Source organism: Hylobates moloch, unplaced genomic scaffold (assembly GCF_009828535.3).
Source record: "Hylobates moloch isolate HMO894 unplaced genomic scaffold, HMol_V3 SCAFFOLD_14, whole genome shotgun sequence".
In the NCBI taxonomy this organism is placed as follows: domain Eukaryota; kingdom Metazoa; phylum Chordata; class Mammalia; order Primates; family Hylobatidae; genus Hylobates; species Hylobates moloch.
Window position 1 is genome coordinate 69,830,733 of NW_026652289.1, and position 20,735 is coordinate 69,851,467.

At 40.8% G+C, this 20,735-nt stretch overlaps 1 protein-coding gene and 1 pseudogene across 12 annotated transcripts in view; one reads left to right on the forward strand and one right to left on the reverse strand.

Annotated features, from left to right (window-relative positions):
- CTDSPL2 (CTD small phosphatase like 2) overlaps positions 1–20,735 on the reverse strand; it is a 126,659-nt gene that overhangs the window by 62,789 nt on the left and 43,135 nt on the right. For 10 of the 12 annotated variants that reach the window (XM_058427865.1, XM_058427863.1, XM_032175470.2 and 7 more), the window contains one exon: positions 8,443–8,652. In XM_058427865.1, coding sequence (XP_058283848.1) covers positions 8,443–8,628 — 186 coding nt within the window. In that variant the 5' untranslated portion in view covers positions 8,629–8,652. Of the gene's footprint in view, positions 1–8,442; positions 8,653–19,181; positions 19,318–20,735 lie in introns of all 12 variants that reach the window. The other 2 variants (XM_058427868.1, XM_058427864.1) reach the window with 1 other exon arrangement.
- LOC116482197 (heterogeneous nuclear ribonucleoprotein M-like) lies at positions 18,673–20,731 on the forward strand (annotated as a pseudogene).

The following is a 20,735-nucleotide window of genomic DNA, read 5'->3' on the forward strand; positions in this document are numbered from 1 at the left end:
TTTGTTTGTTTTTGTTTTTGAGACAGAGTCTCGCTCTGTCACCCAGGCTGGAGTGTAGTGATGCAATCTCAGCTCACTGCAAGCTCCGCCTCCCGGGTTCACGCCATTCTCCTGCCTCAGCCTCCCAAGTAGCTGGGACTACAGGCGCCCACCACGAAGCCCAGCTAATTTTTGTTTTTGTATTTTTGGTAGAGACAGGGTTTCACTGTGGTCTCGATCTCCTGACCTCGTGATCTGCTCGCCTCGGCCTCCCAAAGTGCTGAGATTACAGGCGTGAGCCACTGCGCCCAGTCAATCAGTACAGTAACATTCTGTACAGGTTTCTAGCCTAGGAGCAAAAAGCTATACCACATAGCCTAGATAAGTAGTAGAATACAACATCTAGATTCACATAAGTACTATGATGTTCACATGATGACAAAATTTCCAATTAATGCATTTCAGATTGTCAAGTGACACATGACTAAATATAAATACATGCTTGTGTGTGTGGTGGTGGGAAGAGAATGAATGAATATGAATGAATCTTAAACTGTCACTTCCTCCATAAATTCAACCAGTTAGTCTGAGCTGATTTTTTTTCATTCCATAATAAGTGGCAAATTACTTCAATTAATCAAGTAGTTAAAGAACACAACTAAAGAAACTTAATAAGGCCGGGCATCATGGCTCAAGCCTGTAATCCCATTACGGGAGGCCAAGGCAGGTGAATCACTTGAGGTCAAGAGTTCTGGCCGGGCGTGGTGGCTCACGCCTGTAATCCCAGCACTTTGGGAGGCTGAGGCGGGTGGATCACCTGAGGTCAAGAGTTCGAGACCAGCATGGCCAACATGGTGAAACCCCGTTTCTACTAAAAATATAAAAAAATTAGCCAGGCGTGGTAGTGGGTGCCTGTAATCCCAGCTACTCAGGAAGCTGAGGCAGGAGAATTGCTTGAACCCAGGAGATGGAGGTTGCAGGGAGCCAACATGGTCCCACTGCACTCCAGCCTGGGTGACAGAGTGAGACTCCGTCTTAAAAAAAAAAAAAAAAAAAGAGTTCAAGACCAGCCTGGCCAACATGGTGAAACCCTGTCTCTACTAAAAATACAAAAAATTAGCCAGGCATGGTGGGACATGCCTGTAATCCCAGTTACTTGGGATGCTGAGGCAGGAGAATCGCTTAAAACCAGCAGATGGAGGTTGCAGGGAGCCAAGATTGTGCCGCTGCACTCCAGCCTGGGCAACAGAGCAAGACTCCGTCCAAAAAAAAAAGAGGAAAATTCCCAAATAAAACTACAAAGTTTGGCAAATAAGAGTTTGAACAAAAGTCTTCATCTAATCATGTTTTTCAAACTAAGAAATGCAACCCATCAATGTATTATCAAATCAATTTAAATTAATACAATCACCTTTAGAAGAAGAAACAAAACAGAAAAGAAAAATCAGAGCACATCACATAAATTAAGGGTGATTTTTGTTTCGCATGTAAGTATTAGCCATGTGTTTCTTTTTGTAGACCACAGTTAAAAGGTCTAAAAACAGGTATTTCATTAAAACTGCATTCATATGGAAATTTATGATCCTTAACTGTAACACCATTTAGTTAAGAATAGAGGAAAAGGTCATTTTGTTATGAGGGAAACTCTGGAAATGCCGTATTTGGAAAAATATAGAGATTCATGGTAGAAAACAAATATATTTTAGTTGTGAGGCCTTCAATTACGTTATTAGAAATCTCATTGTGCTAAAAAGCAGAAAGGCTGCACATGAACAATTCCTGAATAATCTTGCTGATAATTTCATAAATCTGAAGTCTTTGAATCACAAAATTTGTATTTGAAAGAGACCAAAGATTTCATTCACACTGAACAGTGTCACCCCAAAGTTTATGTTGAAGCCCTAACCTGAATACTGCAGAATGTGACCATATTTGAAGACAGGGCCTTTAAAAAAGTAATTAAAAGGGTTTTCTTGGCCAGGTGTGGTGGCTTACGCCTGTAATCCCAGCACTTTGGGAGGCCGAGGCAGGCAGATCACTTAAGGTCAGGAGTTCAAGACCAGCCTGGGCAACATGGCGAAACCCCATCTCTATTAAAAATACAAAAAGTAGCCGGGTGTGGTGGCACACACCTGTAATTCCAGCTATCCAGGAGGCTGAGGCACGAGAAATCGTTTGAATCCAGGAGACAGAGGTTGCAATGAGCTGAGATAGCGCCACTGCATTCCAGCCTTGGCGACAGAACGAGACTCTGTCTCACATACACACACACACAAAGGAGGATTTCTTCGGGTGGCCCCTAAAGAAGTATGATCAGTGTCCGTAAAGATGCAGACATAGACCATACACAGACCGAAGACTGACCACGTCAGGGGTGTCAGGGGCAGCCATCTATAAGTCAAGAACAGAGATCTAAGAAGGAAGCATGTTGGCCAACATCTTGTTCTTGGACTTCTAGACAGTGTCCAGCCACTCTGACAGGGAATAATAAAGGAGAAAGAATACAGGTATCAGTTAAATATATCTGGGTTTAAATCCTAGCAGCGTCACTTATTGGATACAGTGGTTAGGAATGTAGGCTCTGGAGCCAGGTAAACTAGGCTCCAGCTTTGCCACTTAAAACTAAGCAACTTTGCCGGGCGCGGTGGCTCACGCTTGTAATCCCAGCACTTTGGGAGGCTGAGGCGGGCGGATCACGAGGTCAGGAGATCGAGCCCACGGTGAAACCCCGTCTCTACTAAAAATACAAAAAAAAATTAGCCGGGCGTGGTGGCGGGCGCCTGTAGTCCCAGCTACTCGGAGAGGCTGAGGCAGGAGAATGGCGTGAACCCGGGAGGCAGAGCTTGCAGTGAGCCGAGATTGCGCCACTGCACTCCAGCCTGGGCGACAGAGCAAGACTCCGTCTCAAAAAAAAAAAAAAACAAAAAAACAAAAACTAAGCAACTTTGCACAAGTTATTCTTTAACCTCCCTGTGCCTCAGCTTCCTCATTTGTAATATAAATGTAACACCTATCTCATACGGTTTGTAAGGCTTAAATTATTACACTTTAAACACTGAGGACAGTGCTTGGCAAACAGTAACTGCTCAATAACTATAAGTAAGAGCTGTTGCGGGTGTAGTGGCACATGCCTGTAGTCTCGGGAAGCTGAGACAGGAGAATCGCTTGAACCCAGGAGGTGGAGGTTGCAGTGAGCCGAGATCACGCCATTGCACTTCAGCCTGGGCAAAAAGAGTGAAACTGCGTCTCAAAAGAAAAAAAGTAAAAGCTGTCGTATTGGTCTTCACTGTTATTTTTTAACCTGGGTAGGTTATTATTATAATTATTGTTATTGTTACTATTGACACTGCAAGTTACCTAAATTCACTAAGTGTGTTGTTCTCATCTATAAAACATCAAAAGATGGTTAATATTCAATAGGTTTTAGCTGTGAACTCCTACCCAAATTTTGAAAAAGACAGTGACACTGTATTTAAGCTACATACATAAGCAAGCATTGTCTAGATACTCAACGCAATTTTAGAATATGTGATGAAGAACACGGTTTATGACATTGTAGATAAGAAAGCAACAATAATTAAAAGCCATATAAGCTCATTAAGACTAATATGTGACAAATTAACCTCATTATTTACTCTTAACACAGGATTAGTTGTCTGGGAAAAGACAACTGTGATTTCACTCCGATTTTAGTAAAGCATTCAAATATTAATTTCAATAATAATCTTATAGAATATGATTTTTAAAATCTGAGTTCAGTTACAGCACAATAAAGTGAATTTGTAGCTGTATGAAAAACCTTATCCAAAAATGTTAATTAATAAATAAGACAGCCCAGCACAGTGGCTCATGTCTGTAATCCCAGCACTTTGGGAGGCCGAAGTGGGCAGATCACTTGAGGTCAGGAGTTCAAGACCTGCCTGGCCAACATGGCAAAACCCCGTCTCTACTAAAAATACAAAAATCAGCCAGGTATGGTGGCAAGCGCCTGTAGTCCCAGCTACTCGGGAGGCTGAGGCAGGAGAATCACTTGAACCCAAGAGGCAGAGGTTGCAGTGAGCTGACATCGTGCCACTGCATTCCAACCTGGGTGACAGAGCAAGATTTCGTCTCAATCAATCAATCAACATTAGCTTACAAACAGGTTTTTGCCTTATCTTATGTAACATCTTTGAGTAATGAGGCATTAATGAAAGATCTCAGATTTAGTTAAAACAAAAAAAGAAACTTGGACAAAAATTTCTATAGAAAAATCCTCCTGAGTGGCTGGGCACGATGGCTCACGCCAGTAATCTCAACACTTTGGGAGGCTGAGGCGGGCAGATTACTTGAGGCCAGGAGTTCAAGACCAGCCTGGGCAACACGGTGAAACTCCATCTCTACAAAAATACAAAAATTAGCTGGGCATGGTGGCACACGCCTATACTTCCAGCTACTTGGGATGCTGAGGAAAAGGATCGCTTGAACCCAAGAGGCAGAGGTTGCACTGAGCTGAGATATTGCCACTGCACTCCAGCCTGGGCAACAGACCAAGACTCCGTCTCAAAAAAAAAAAAAAAGTCCTGAGTGTTTTAGTTCAAAGGTCCCCAGCCTCTGGGCCATGGAACAGTACCTGTCCATGGCCTGTTAGGAACAAGGCCACAGAGAAGGAGGTGAGCGGTGAGCCAGCAAGCATTACTGCCTAAACCCTATCTCCTGTCAGATCAATAGTAGCAAATTCTCATAGGAGCACGAACTCTAGTGTGAATTGTGCATATAGAGGGATCTACACTGTGTGCTCCTTATGAGAATCTAATGCCTGATGATCTGAGGTGGATCAATTTCATCCCCAAACCATTAACCAAACCCCACCCTGGCTGACCTGATCCCTGGAAAAATTGTCTTCCCTGAAACCAGCTGCTGGTGCCAAAACAGTTGGGGACTGCTGTTCTAGTTGACATGAGCCAAAATTTGCTGACCAACAGAGATTAAGCTACTAAAGAAGGACAAAAAGTGTAATTTAACATAAAACCACATTAACAGAAACAATTCAGCCAGGCGCAGTGGCTCACACTTTGAGAGGTCCAGGCAGGCAAACAGCTTGAGACCAGGAGTTTGTGACCAGCCTGAGCAACATGGTGAAGCCTTGCCTCTATTAAAAAATACAAGCAATTAGCCAGACATAGTGGCAAAAGCCTGTAGTCCCAGCTACTTGAGACGCTGAAGAGGGAGCATCACCTGAGCCAGGAAGTCAAGGCTGCAGTGAGCTGTGACTGCACAACTGCACTCTAGCCTGGGCAATGGGAATGAAAGAAACAATTCACTGTCAAAAGAAGTATGTTGATCCTTGAACAACCTGGGTTTGAATTGTATTGGTCCATTAATACACAAATTTTCTGCCACCTCTGCAACAGAAAGACCAACCCCTCCTCTTCCTCAGCCTAGAAGATAATGAGGATAAGACCTTTAAGATGCTCTACTTCCACTTAAACAGTAAACACACTTTCTCTTCCTTATGATTTTCTTAATAACATTTTCTTTTTTTCTAGCTTACTTTATTGTAAGAATACAGTATAAAGCCAGGTGTGCAATACCAACACTTTGACAGGCCAAGGTGGGATGACTGCGTGAGGTCAGGAGTTCAAGACCAGCCTGGGCAATATAAATGAGACCTCATCTCTTTAAAAAAAAAAAAAAGGGGGGGGGGAGAGAAATTTTAAAAATAGCTGGGCATGGTGGTACATGCCTGTAGTCCTAGCTACTCAGGAGGCTGAGATGGGAGGATCAACTGAGCTCAGGAGTTCAAGGCTGCAGTGAGTTATGATAGTATCACTGCACTCCAGCCTGGGCAATAGAGTAAGATCCTGTCTAAAAAAAAAAGAATACAGTATAGAATACACATAACATACAAAATATGTGTTGAATGATTGTTTATGTTATTGGTAAAGCTCTGGTCAACAGGAGGTTATTAGTGTTAAGTTTTTGGGGAGTCAAAAGTTGTATGTGGATTTTCAACCACATGGGAGGGTCAGCATCCCTAAACTCCACATTGTTCAAGGGTCAACTATAAATATGAATAGAATTCTGAAGACATAACAAAAACCTATCTTCACTTCTGGTTTTTATCTTTCATGAATAACAGATAAAGGTGACCAAGATGATGATAAATATCATATAATGTCATATAAGGAAAATTAGAAATAGCTGCCCTGTATGACTGAAGGTTTGTACTTGCACATGTAAGGAAACACAGTATCTGTTTTCAAGTGGAAAAAACTATAAAAAAGTAACATGAGAAAGCAAAAAGATGAGGACGCACTTTATGACAACTAGAGCTGCTCAGAAGAATGAAGTAATAATACGTAGCAAGGTTCCCATCAACAGAGGCTGATGACAACCCATTAGGAATTTATGGAGATGGAAATTCAGGTTTCTGGAAGATATTTCATCTTTGTTATATGATAATACTAGAATATTTTCTGTTTACATAAATTCAGAAACATTTTAAAATTTCTAATTACTTAAAATTAACAAAGAAATTATAGTATTAGAAACAAACAAAAACAAAAAATAAAACCACCAAAACAAAAATTAAAACTCTATGCAAACCAAGAATACTTCCAAATCTTGCCCAGTGACTTACAGTAATTAAGCTTTGTTAATTCTATTACAACAAAATCTATCCCCATGAACAAGTCAGCCAGTAATTTATTTTCTGCTTAAGAAAGTAATAAACTTCCATTATAATGAAAAATTTACCATATGAATAATTATTCTAAGAAAGAACACAAAAATAGCAAAGTCATAAAAAAATCTACACACAATCAATAATACTATACACTGATATAGTGCATTAAAGTTGATCAAACTGAGCCCAGGCGTGGTGGCTCACGCCTGTAATCCCAGCACTTTGGGAGGCCGAGACGGATGAATCACAAGGTCAGAAGATCGAGATCATCCTGGCCAACATAGTGAAACCCCGTCTCTACTGAAAATACAAAAATTAGCTGGTGTGGTGGCGGGCGCCTGTAGTCCCAGCTACTCGAGAGGCTGAGGCAGGAGAATCACTTGAACTCGGGGGGCGGAGGTTGCAGTGAGTGGAGATTGCACCACTGCACTCCAGCCTGGAGACAGAGCAAGACTCCGTCTCAAAAATAAATAAATAAATAAAATAAAATAAAATAAAATTCATCCAACTGCTTTTCTACCTGTTGTACCATCTAATCTGAAAACAACTCTGAGACAGACGAAGCAGTTGGTATCAGTGCCATTTTACTATCATCCTGAGGCTCGGGGGGTAAATGACTCTCTCCTTAGGTCACTCAAGTTGGTCCAGAATATGCATCTGGAGTACAAGACTCCTGGTCAGTGTCCATTCTTTCTTTTAGTAATGTTCTTTTCTCTTTAATGAAGCAATACGTCTTCATCATACAAATGTTAGAACTTGAATAGATGAGAGACATCACCTCCCTAGACAGTGAATATTAACAAGAAACTAACTTTTCTTTGAAAGAAAATGGAAGTAAAAGAAACAACTCAAGTAAAAGAACAAGGAAGGCCGGGCGCAGTGGCTCACGCCTGTAATCTCAGCACTTTGGGAGGCCGAGACGGACGGATCACGAGGTCAGGAGATCAAGACCATCCTGGCGCTGTAATCCCAGCACTTTGGGAGGTCGAGGTGGGTGGATCACAAGGTCAGGAGTTCGAGACCGGCCTGGCCAATATGGTGAAACCTCGTCTCTACCCAAAGTACAAAAAAATTAGCCGGGCATGGTGGCATATGCCTGTAATCCCAGCTGCTTGGTAGGCTGAGGCTGGAGAATTGCTTGAATCCGGGAGGCAGAGGTTGCAGTGAGCCGAGATCACGCCACTGCACTCCAGCCTGGGTGACAGAGCAAGATTCCATCTCAAAAAAAAAAAAAAAAAAGAACAAGGAAAAATTTATTTTGCTTCCCATAATACTATGTTGAAAAAGCAGAAGGCTAAGTGGATTAGTTCAGTGGAATAAATAATGTTCTTCTTAAACTGCCATTAAACATTCTGCATGTAAAACTCTTAGAAGTAAAATTAACACCAAAATGTAGATTTTGGTGCACTATCAGTTTTCTCATCTACACATGCTTAGAGAAAATATCATAATTTTCACTTTTTTTTTTTCTGAGACGGAGTCTCACTGTCGCCCAGGTTGGAGTGAAGTGGTGCGATCTCAGCTCACTGCAGGCTCCGTCTTCTGGGGTTCACGCCATTCTCCTGCCTCAGCCTCCCAAGTAGCTGGGACTACAGGCGCCCGCCACCTTGCCCGGCTAATTTTTTGTATTTTTAGTAGAGATGGGGTTTCACTGTGTTAGCCAGGATGGTCTCGATCTCCTGACCTCGTGATCCGCCCGCCTCGGCCTCCCAAAGTGCTGGGATTACAGGTGTGAGGCACCGCGCCCAGCCAATTTTCACTTTTAATGATATGAAAGTATATGGTAAAATCATTACCTTAGGTGTGCTTCCTTTAATAAATTTTTTAATTGAAGACAACAAGCCGGTTTCATTCTTCGATGGTTTTTCTCCTCCTGAAGGCAGGCTATTATCAACCTCTGAATATTTCCTCTTTGCTCTGGCAGTGCGTTGTGTTTGGATTTGATTTGACTGCTGAGAAGCTTTCCGTGTTCTCAGCCTCATCTTTTATGGGTGCCACATGTAAAACTGTAAGAGAAAAATAATAAATGTAATAAAAAATTAAAAGTTATTAAATTCAACCTTCTCTACCCAAATGTGCCCAGGTTATATAATAAAAATATCTTGGCTAAAAAAACAAAAGTCCTAGACTCTAGGAGACTGCAGTAAGAAACCAACATTTTAAGTAAAAGGCATTATGCTTTATACTTTATTCATATTATCCCAAGTAACCTTCCCAACAACCTCTGAAATATTATAATATATCCTATGTTCTAAAGTAAGGGTAACACCAAAGAGTGTGCATGCTCTTTACATAATATTATACTGCCTGCCAACACTACTATTCGTTTAATCACTCGTTTGACAAATATTTATTGCATACTTAGTCACATTCAAGGCACTGGGCCAGGTAAGAATTGAGTAAATAGTAAACAAGATAAGGAAAGGTTTTGCTTTTCTGTAACTCACCAGGTAGTGGAAAAGTAATGTCAGCCAATGAATGAATGAATTCCGTGAGCACAATTCTAATAATCAACAACCATATAAGTGTAACAACAGAATTTGGATCATTTTGAGAGAGTCCTATCTTACCACATTTAATGATACTTTTAAAACGATTCACATCAGAAAGAAAATATGAGGCTATTTATTTGAGCTCTCTCGTTTTATAGGTAAGACAATAAATTGCTGGCAAAATTGTCCTAATACTTAGAATTAAAGACATAACTGAATTAGAATCCGTGAAACAGAATACAAATACTACTAAACGAAGAATTAAGAGATGTAAATTTTAATCCTACTCCAATCATGGCTAATCTGTAGTCACTTAGTTATGTTTTATCACATGTATAAAAAAAAATTTACCTTACCATCCTGAGGCTCAAAATGAAAAAAGGATTAGTAAAGCCTATAATGTGCAAAGGACAATAAAGCCACACTCACAGAACAAACTAACTCCAATTAAGCACTCTGAACTCTAAACGTACAGAAATTCCTGGCAAAGATTAGAGTCTCAGAAATTGTTTTTAGTAACTCAACAAAACAATCATAGAAAAAAAAGAAACTTAGGCCGGGCGCGGTGGCTCACACTTGTAATCCCAGCACTTTGGGAGGCCGAGGCGGGCGGATCACGAGGTCAGGAGATCGAGACCATAGTGAAACCCCGTCTCTACTAAAAATACAAAAAAATTAGCCGGGCGTGGTGGCGCACGCCTGTAGTCCCAGCTACTCGGAGAGGCTGAGGCAGGAGAATGGCATGAACCCGGGAGGCGGAGCTTACAGTGAGCCGAGATTGCGCCACTGCACTCCAGCCTGGGCGACAGAGCGAGACTCCGTCTCAAAAAAAAAAAAAAAAAAAAAGAAAAAAAGAGAAACTTTTTAAAAAAACAGAAACTACAGGCTGGGCACAGTGGATCACACCTGTAATCCCAGCATTTTAGAAAGCCAACGCAGGTGGCTCACCTGAGGTCAGGAGTTCCAGACTAGCCTGGCCAACATGGAGAAATCCTGTCTCTACTAAAAATACAAAAATTAGGTGGGCGTGGTGGCAGGAGCCTGTAATCCCAGCTACTCCGAAGGCTGAGGCAGCAGAATTGCTTGAACCTGGGAGGCGGAGGTTGCACTGAGGAGAGATCACGCTATAGCACTCCAGCCTGGGCAACAGAGCGAGATTCCATCACTACCCTCTCCCCCCACCAAAAAAAGTGCCACACCAATGAACACACAAAGGGTAACAAAGCAAAGCAGCCTTCTTGCTGATATGGAGAGTTTTAGTAGTCTGGATATAAGATCAAACCAGCCACAGCATTCCCTTAAACCAAAGCTAATCCAGAGGTGAAGAAGCTGCATAAGAAAAGTTTGAAGCTAGCACTGTTTGGTTCATGAGGTTTAAGGAAAGAACCTGTCTCCATAATATAGATGTGCAAGGTGAGGTGAAGCAGCAGGTGCTGATATAAAAGTGGAGGCAAGTTATCCAGAAGATCTCGCTATGTCACATTGATGAAGGTGGCTATACTAAAACAACAGATTTTCTAAGTAGACGAAACAGCTTTCTGTTGGAAACAGATGCCATCTAGGACTTTCACAGCTATGAGAAGTCAGTGCCTGGCTTCAAAGCAGGCTGGGCACAGTGGCTCACGCCGGTAATCCCAGCATTTTGGGAGGCCAAGGCAGGTAGATGGCTTGAGCCCAGGAGTTCAAGACCAGCCTGGGCAACATGGTGAAACCCCACCTCTATAAAAAATACAAAAATTAGCTGGCCATGGTGGCGCATGTCTGTAGTCCCACCTACCTGGGAGCTGAGGTGGAAGGATCACTGAAGCCCAGGAGGTTAAGGCTGCAGTAAGCCAATACCGCGCTACTGCACTCCAGCCTAGGCGTCAGTGAGAGCCTGTCTCAAAAAAAACAAACAAAAAAAAAAAGAAAAAAAGAAAAAAAAAGATCTAAAACTGACACCCTAACATCACAATTAAAACAACTAGAGAAGCAAGAGCAAACAAATTCAAAAGCTAGCAGAAGAAAAGAAATAACTAAGATCAGAGCAGAACTGAGGGAGATAGAGACACAAAAAACCCTTCAAAAAAAATCAATGAGGCCAGGCGCGGTGGCTCATGCCTGTAATCCCAGCACTTTGGAAGGCTGAGGCGGGCGGATCACAAGGTCAGGAGATCGAGACCATCCTGGCTAACACAGTGAAACCCCGTCTCTATTAAAAAATACAAAAAATTAGCCGGGTGAGGTGGCGGGCGCCTGTAGTCCCAGCTACTCGGGAGGCTGAGGCAGGAGAATGGCGTGAACCCCAGGAGGCGGAGCCTGCAGTGAGCTGAGATCGCGCCACTGCACTCCAGCCTGGGCGACAGCAAGACTCTGTCTCAAAAAAAAAAAAAAAAAAAACAAGAGCAAACACATTCAAAAGCTAGCAGAAGGCTAGAAATAACTAAAATCAGAGCAGAACTGAAGGAAATAGAGACACAAAAAACCCTTCAAAAAATCAATGAATCCAGCAGCTGGTTTTTTGAAAAGATCAACAAAATTGATAGACCGCTAGCAAGACTAATAAAGAAGAAAAGAGAGAAGAATCAAACAGACGCAGTAAAAAATGATAAAGGGGATATCACCACTGATCCCACAGAAATACAAACTACCATCAGAGAATACTATAAACACCTCTATGCAAATAAACTAGAAAATCTAGAAGAAATGGATAAATTCCTGGACACACACACCCTCCCAAGACTAAACCAGGAAGAAGCTGAATCCCTGAATAGAACAATAACAGGCTCTGAAATTGAGGCAATAATTAATAGCCTACCAACCAAAACAAGTCCAGGACCAGACAGATTCACAGTCGAATTCTACCAGAGGTACAAGGAGGAGCTGGTACCATTCCTTCTGAAACTATTCCAATCAATAGAAAAAGAGGGAATCCTCCCTAACTCATTTTATGAGGCCAGCATCATCCTGATACAAAGTCTGGCAGAGACACAACAAAAAAAAGAGAATTTTAGACCAATATCCCTGATGAGCATCGATGCAAAAATCCTCAATAAAATACTGGCAAATCGAATCCAGCAGCACATCAAAAAGCTTATCCACTATGATCAAGTGGGCTTCATCCCTGGGATGCAAGGCTGGTTCAACATACGCAAATCAATAAACGTAATCCAGCATATAAACAGAACCAAAGACAAAAACCACATGATTATCTCAATAGATGCAGAAAAGGCCTTTGACAAAATTCAACAGCGCTTCATGCCAAAAACTCTCAATAAATTAGGTATTGATGGGATGTATCTCAAAATAATAAGAGCTATTTATGACAAACCCACAGCCAATATCATACTGAATGGGCAAAAACTGGAAGCATTCCCTTTGAAAACTGGCACAAGACAGGGATGCCCTCTCTCACCACTCCTATTCAATGTAGTGTTGGAAGTTCTGGCCAGGGCAATCAGGCAGGAGAAAGAAATAAAGGGTATTCAATTAGGAAAAGAGGAAGTCAAATTGTCCCTGTTTGCAGATGACATGATTGTATATTTAGAAAACCCCATTGTCTCAGCCCAAAATCTCCTTAAGCTGATAAGCAACTTCAGCAAAGTCTCAGGATACAAAATCAATGTGCAAAAATCATAAGCTTTCTTATACACCAATAACAGACAAACAGACAGCCAAATCATGAGTGAACTCCCATTCACAATTGCTTCAAAGAGAATAAAATACCTAGGAATCCAACTTACAAGGGATGTGAAGGACCTCTTCAAGAAGAACTACAAACCACTGCTCAATGAAATAAAAGACACAAACAAATGGAAGAACATGCCATGCTCATGGATAGGAAGAATCAATATCGTGAAAATGGCCATACTGCCCAAGGTAATTTATAGATTCAATGCCATCCCCATCAAGCTACCAATGACTTTCTTCACAGAATTGGAAAAAACTATTTTAAAGTTCATATGGAACCAAAAAAGGGCCCGCATTGCCAAGTCAATCCTAAGCCAAAAGAACAAAGCTGGAGGCATCATGCTACCTGACTTCAAACTATACTAAAAGGCTACAGTAACCAAAACAGCATGGTACTGGTACCACAACAGAGATACAGGCCAATGGAACAGAACAGAGCCCACACATCTACAACCATCTGATCTTTGACAAACCTGACAAAAACAAGAAATGGGGAAAGGATTCCCTATTTAATAAATGGTCCTGGGAAAACTGTAGACAGCTGAAACTGGATCCCTTCCTTACACCTTATACTAAAATTAATTCAAGATGGATTAAAGACTTAAATGTTAAACCTAAAACCATAAAAACCCTAGAAGAAAACCTAGGCAATACCACTCAGGACATAGGCATGGGCAAGGACTTCATGTCTAAAACACCAAAAGCAATGGTAACAAAAGCCAAAATAGACAAATGGGATCTAGTTAAACTAAAGAGCTTCTGCACAGCAAAAGAAACTACCATCAGAGTAAACAGGCAACCTACAGAATGGGAGAAAAATTTTGCAATCTACTCATCTGATAAAGGGCTAATATCCGGAATCTACAAAGAACTCAAACAAACTTACAAGAAAAAAACAACTCCATCAAAAAGTGGGTGAAGGATATTAACAGACACTTCTCAAAAGAAGACATTTATGAAGCCAACAGACACATGAAAAAATGCTCATCATCACTGGCCATCAGAGAAATGCAAATAAAATCCACAATGAGATACCATCTCAATACCAGTTAGAATGGCTATCATTAAAAAGTAGGAAACAACAGGTGCTGGAGAGGATGTGAAGAAATAGGAACACTTTTACACTGTTGGTGGGACTGTAAACTAGTTCAACCATTGTGGAAGACAGTGTGGCAATTCCTCAAGGATCTAGAACTAGAAATACCATTTGACCCAGCCATCCCATTACTGGATATATACCCAAAGGATTATAAATCATGCTGCTATAAAGACACATGCACACGTGTGTTTATTGCAGCAAGCACTATTCACAAGAGCAAAGACTTGGAACCAACCCAAATGTCCATCAATGATAGACTGGATTAAGAAAATGTGACACATATACACTATGGAATACTATGCAGCCATAAAAAAGGATGAGTTCATGTCCTTTGTAGGGACATGGATGAAACTGGAAACGATCATTCTCAGCAAACTATCGCAAGGACAAAAAACCAAATACCGCATGTTCTCACTGATAGGTGGGAACTGAACAATGAGAACACCTGGACACAGGAAGGGGAACATCACACACTGAGGCCTGTTGTGGGGTGGGGGGGATGGTGGAGGGATAGCATTGGGAGATATATCTAGTGTAAATGACGAGTTAATGGGTACAGCACACCAACATGGCACATGTATACATACATACCAAACCTGCACGTTGTGCACATGTACCCTAGAATTTAAAGTATAATAAAAAGAATTTAAGCAAAAAAACAAGAAAAAGGAAAAAAATCCACATGATCATCTCAATTAATGCAGAAAAAGCATTTGATCAAATCCAACACCCTTTCATATTAAAAATAATCAACAAATGAAGAACAAACAGGAACTTCCTCAACATAATAAAAAGGTATTTATGAAAAACCCACAGGACCTATCATACATGATAAAAGGCTGAATGCTGTCCCTCTAATATCAGGAACAAGACAAGGATGGCCCCTCTCACCATTTCTATTCAACATTTTACTGGAAGTTCAAAGCAGGCAATTAGGCTAGAAAAATAAAAGAAATCCATATTAAAAAGAAAAAAAGGTGAAACTGATCTCTTTGCAAATGACATGGTCTTGTTTAAAGAATAATCATAAAGAAAAAACTGGATAAACTAGACTTCATAAAAATTAAAAACTTGCCGTCTACCAAAAGACATCATTAGGAAAATAAGAAGGCAAGGAGCAAACTGGTAGAATATTCACAAAACACACATATCACAAAGACCTTGTATGTAGAATATATAAAGTCCTACAACACAATAAGAAAACAAGCCAATAGAAAAAACGGGCAAAAATATGAGAAAATATTTCATAAAAATTAGATAACTGGTGATAGCATAAAAAATGATACTCAATATTATTCATAAGAATTTTAAGTTAAAACCCCAAAGGTATGCCAATTCACACCTCCTAAAATGGCAAAAATTAAAAAGAATGACAAATTTAAATAGTAACAATGATGGAGAATAAAGAGAAGTCTCACATGCTGCTGTTAAGGATGTATGTTTTTTGATAAAATTGGGCAATTTCTAATAAATATACACCAAACTCTTTGACTCAGTGATTTCACTTCTACATTTTTATCCAAGAGAAATGTAAACATGTTCACAATATATTTTTACAAAAATATTCCTGACAGCCTTATTCACAATAAGGCTGTTTCTAGTTCCAAACTGGAAACAACAAAAATGCCCCAAAACAGAATGATGAATACTGTGGTGTTTTCATGTAAGTGAATACTAATCAGCATCAGAAAGGAACAAGTACTTCTATCATAAACAAACATGAAATAATCTCACAGACATGCTAAACAATGGCAGACAAAATAATACATATTTAATAACGTCATTAAAAAGCATTTTTATCGGGGACAAAAATAATCTATAGAGAAAAAAAGCAAAACAGATTTTGCCTCGAAGAAAGGAAACGCCCTCTAATGTTACAGGAGTATCTTTCTGTCAAAATTTTACAGAATATAATTTTTGTCAAAATTTTACAGAATATTAATTTTTAATGGTCATGTAATATTTCAATATAAATGTTTCAATATTTCAATATAAATGTCTCATAATTTATTTGATCACTGACTTGTTGGAAAATAAACTGTTTCATAATTACTAACATCACCTCAAATGAAATAACCACATAAATTTCAGTCTGTATTTCTGATTCTTTCCTTAAGACAGTTTCTTAGAAGTGAATTTACTAGTTTAAAAATTTTACAGCTGAGATCTGTGTTCAAGGTGTTTGGGCTCATCACTGGTCCAATCATTAGCTGACCACTAGGCTATGCAAATATATAGGGAGGTATGCTTTAGTAAGCCAGGCTTAAAAATAAAAGCAAAAATATTTAAAAACAAAAAATAATAATTAAGCAGAGACATCAGTGTTTGCATACTGCAGGGAGATAAATTTCATAGATTTTTTTCTGCCTATGGAAGTTACTGCTAAACAACCAACAACCTTTGATGGGAGAAAAACCATGAATCAGAGTGGCTACAATATTATCTAAAATGGCCAATTTTCAACAAAAAATTATAAGACATGATAGAAACAGTAAAGTATGACCCAAACTCAGGGGGAAAAACTGCAGTGAAAACATATTAATCATGTGCCAGGCTTACAACAATCCTGTGAGAGATATATGTAATTATTTACATAAAACAAAATTCACTCTTGATCCCTTAAGAGTTGGAAAAATTCTTATTTTTGGGGGACATATTGACCCTTTTCTCTGATTATAAAATATACATCATTTTAAAACTTTAGGCTGAGCGTGGTGGCTCACACCTGTAATCCCAGGGCTTTGGGAGGCTGAGGCAGGAGGATTACTTGAGCCCAGGAATTCTAGACCAGCTTGGGCAACACAGGGAGACTCCCCAGTCTCCACAAAAAATAAAAACAAAAAAATTATATGGGCATGGTGGTGCACACCTGTAGTCTCAGCTACTTGGAAGGCTGAGGTGAGAAGATCACTTGAGCCTGAGAAGCTGAGGCTGCAGTGAGCCATAGCACACCACTGCACTCCAGCCTGGGTAACAGACTGAGACCCTGTCTCCAAAACAAAAAACAAGAAACAGAAAGACAGTAAAACATGAAATAAAATCTCCCATAATTCCTCAACCCAGAGATGACTGATAATGTGGGTATATTAGTCTGCTTGTTTTAACATGTATAAGTATTTTAATCAATATTTATAATTATACTATACGTATTACCTGTTTTTTTCCCCTTTTATACTATATTTTACCAATGTTGTTTTAAAAATTTGAGAATATTGGCCAGATGCAGTGGCTCATGCCTGTAATCCCAGCACTTTGGGAGGCCAAGGCGGGCAGATCATCTCAGGTCAGGAGTTTGAGACCAGCCTGGCCAACATGGTGAAACGCCCCGTCTCTACTAAAAATACAAAAATTAGCCAGACATGGTGGCGGGCACCTGTAATCCCAGCTACTTGGGAGGCTGAGGCAGAAGAATCACTTGAACCCCAGAGGCGGGGGTTGCAGTGAGCCAAGGTTGCACCCCTATACTCCAATCTGCATGACAAAGTGAGACTCAGTCTCAAAAAAAAAAATAGTAAGAATATAATTTTTAATGGTCATGTAATATTGCAATATACAGATAAACATTTCATTATTTGATCACTGACTTGTTGGAAAATAAACTGTTTCGTAATTACTAACATCACCTCAAATGAAATAACCACATAAATTTCAGTCTACATTTCTGATTCTTTCCTTACAACAGTTTCTTAGAAGTGAACTTACAAGTTCAAAGATTGTTAACATTTGGTAGTATCTCTAGAAATACTAACAAACTGCTTTCTGGAAAAGTCGTTTGAACTAGCAGCGTACAAGGAGTGTCTATATGACTAAATCTTCCAAATCAGAATTTATTTTTAATATTTAAATGTTTCCTAATTTTAAGTTTAAAAAACAGTAAAACTAAGTAATTTAAATTATATTTATAGGTTACCTCCAATTCCCTCTTTTTTCTAAAAATCTAAAACACTAAAATTGAAAAATGCTCTTAATTCAACCTCTCCAACCACAGCAAAAACACCTCAGGTAGCATTCCTGAGGAAAAGTAACAGAGAATCTAACGGAATGCTTAAGGAGACATAAGGATCATTATTTTATAATGCAAATGTAAATAAATATTTAAAAAAAAATTTTTTTTTTGAGACAGACTCGCTCTGTCACCCAGGCAAGAGTGCAGCAACGTAATCTTAGCTCACTGCAACCTCCACCTCCTGGGTTCAAGCAATTCTCCTGCCTCACCCTCCCAAGTAGCTGGGATTACAGGCATGTACCACCATGCCTGGCAAATTTTCGTATTTTTAGTAGAGACGAGGTTTTGCCATGTTGGCCAGACTGGTCTTGAACTCCTGACCTCAAAGTGATTCATCCTTCTCAGCCTCCCGAAGTACTGGGATTACAGGCTAGTGCCACCACGCCTGGTTACTTTTTGTACTTTTAGTAGAAATGGTGTTTCGCCTTAAATGAGTTCTAACCAAAAAACTTTCTTATACTGAACTGAGGCCAGGCGTGGTGGCTCACATCTCTAATCACAACACTTTGGGAAGCCGAGGTGGACGGACTGCCTGAGCTCAGGAGTTCGAGACCAGCCTGGCCAACATGGTGAAACCCTGTCTCTACTAACAATACAAAAAAATTAGCCAGGCATGGTGGTGCCCACCTGTAATCCCAGCTACCTGGGAGGCTGAGGCACGAGAATCACTTGAACCCGGGAGGCAGGGAGGCAAAGGTTGCAGTGAGCTGAGATCACGCCACTGCACTACAGCCTGGGCAACAGGCACTGAAGGAAAGTCAGGGGATGTGCTGTTACTGAATTCAAGATGGAAGAAAACATAAAAAAATCTATTCAGGTCCTAGACAAGCATAGTCTGAGTGGAAGACCAGTGAAAGTGAAAGATCCTGATGGTGAACATGCCAGGAGATGCAAAACGTGATGGCTACCACTGGTGGAATAGGTATGAGACCAAGTGGCCCAGAAATGATTACTATCCCACCTAGTATCTTAAATAATCCTAACATCCCAAATGAAATTATCCATGTATTACAGACAGAAAGACTTGGAAGCACAATATTTGTAGCAAATCAGGATTATAAAGTTGGCTGGAAGAAACTGAAGGAAATATTTTAGTATGGCTGATGTGGTGTTCTGAGCACATTCTTGAGGATAAAGATGAAAAAAATCATGGATTGGGCAATGTTACTTTTGAACAGTCCACTGAAGCTGTGCAAGCTATATCTACATTCAATGGCCAACTGCTATGTGATAGACCAACGCAGGTAAAGATAGATGAGACCGCCTTACCAAAGGATTTTCTTTTCCCTCCTAAGCATCCACAGCTTCCCTATGGCCTTGGTGGTATTGGAACAGGGTTAGGACCAGGAGGGTAGACTATCGATGCCAATCACCTGAATAAAGCCACTGGAATGGGAAACAGGGCCTGCAGAAATTAGCATGGAAGGCATGGATTTAGAATAAAATGGGAGAAATGGAGGAGGGACCCCCATGGTGGTGGTATGGAAAATGTGGGTCAATTTGGATCTGGGATGAACATGGGCAGAATAAACGAAATCTTAGTAATACACTGAGGAGAGGGAAGATCACTACAAAGCAGAGAGGAAGTGGAGTTGGAGGCAGCATCCCCAAAATCGAGAGGATGAGGCCCGAGCACAGACCACATTGGGGGTGCCAGCATGGAACGCATGAGTCCAGGCCTGGGCCATGGTGTGGATCATGTGGGTTCCAAGATGCAGTACGTGGGTCTGGTCATGGACCGCATGGGCTTTGTGGAGCACAAAGGCTCCCACAGGGAGCGCATGGGCCTGCTAGGCCTTGACCAAATGGCCTCTAGCATCCAGCACACAGGCAAGATGACAGAGCACAGTGGCTCCGGCCTGGAGCACATGGGTGCCGGCATGGACTTCAGCCTCAAGCGCACAGATGCTCCCATTGACCATGTGCACCAAACCATTGAGCACATGGGCTCTGGTGTGGAGTGCATGGTTCCTGCAGGCATGGGGGCTGGCCTGGAGCATATGAGCCCCATGATGGATCACATGGCCACTGGCCTGGAGCACATAGGTGCCAACAACCTGGAACATCCGGATGGAACTGGGGTGGACGGGTGCCAACAGCCTGGAGAGGATGGGCATTAACAGCCTTGAGTACATGGGTCCCGTCATGGGCCAGACACTGGGTGCTGAGACTGGGTGTATGGGCCTAGCCATGGGTGGTGGTGGCCATGTCAGCTTTGACTGCGCCCACTTAAACTCTGGAGGAAGTTTGGCAGGGTCCTTTGGTGAGGCTTGAGGCCATGCTCCTGGGGCTGGCCAGGAAAGCCTACCAGGTATTTGTGAGAAATCTCCCATTTGATTTTACATGATCAAATTGACAAATATGGCCATGTGCTATAACCCAACGTTAAGATGAAGAATAGGAAGTCCAAGGGGTGTGGTTTGGTGAAGTTTGAGTTACCAGAGGTGGCTGAGAGCCTGTCAGATGATGAATGGCACGAAGCTGAGTGGCCAGGAGATTGATGGGCAAATTGATAGAAATATGCCTTTTTTTAAACATCAATATTTTGTGTTTTTTTCTTGTTAACTATTTTAACTTGTTGGCTGGATATATAAAGATGTTTTTAAAATTCTGCTGCTTTTTGATGAAATCTGAATTACTTTTTTACTTTTTAAGGACTGGGGATCTATTTGAACGTTTCCATTGAGATTGTAATATGCAAATTTTTTTGTAGTTGTGACAACTTGCTGACATCAAACATAACTTTGATAATAAATACCAGTTGCTGGAAAAATAAACAAAGAAAACCAATTCTCAATCTATTCTTTTCCAAAAAAGTTCTAA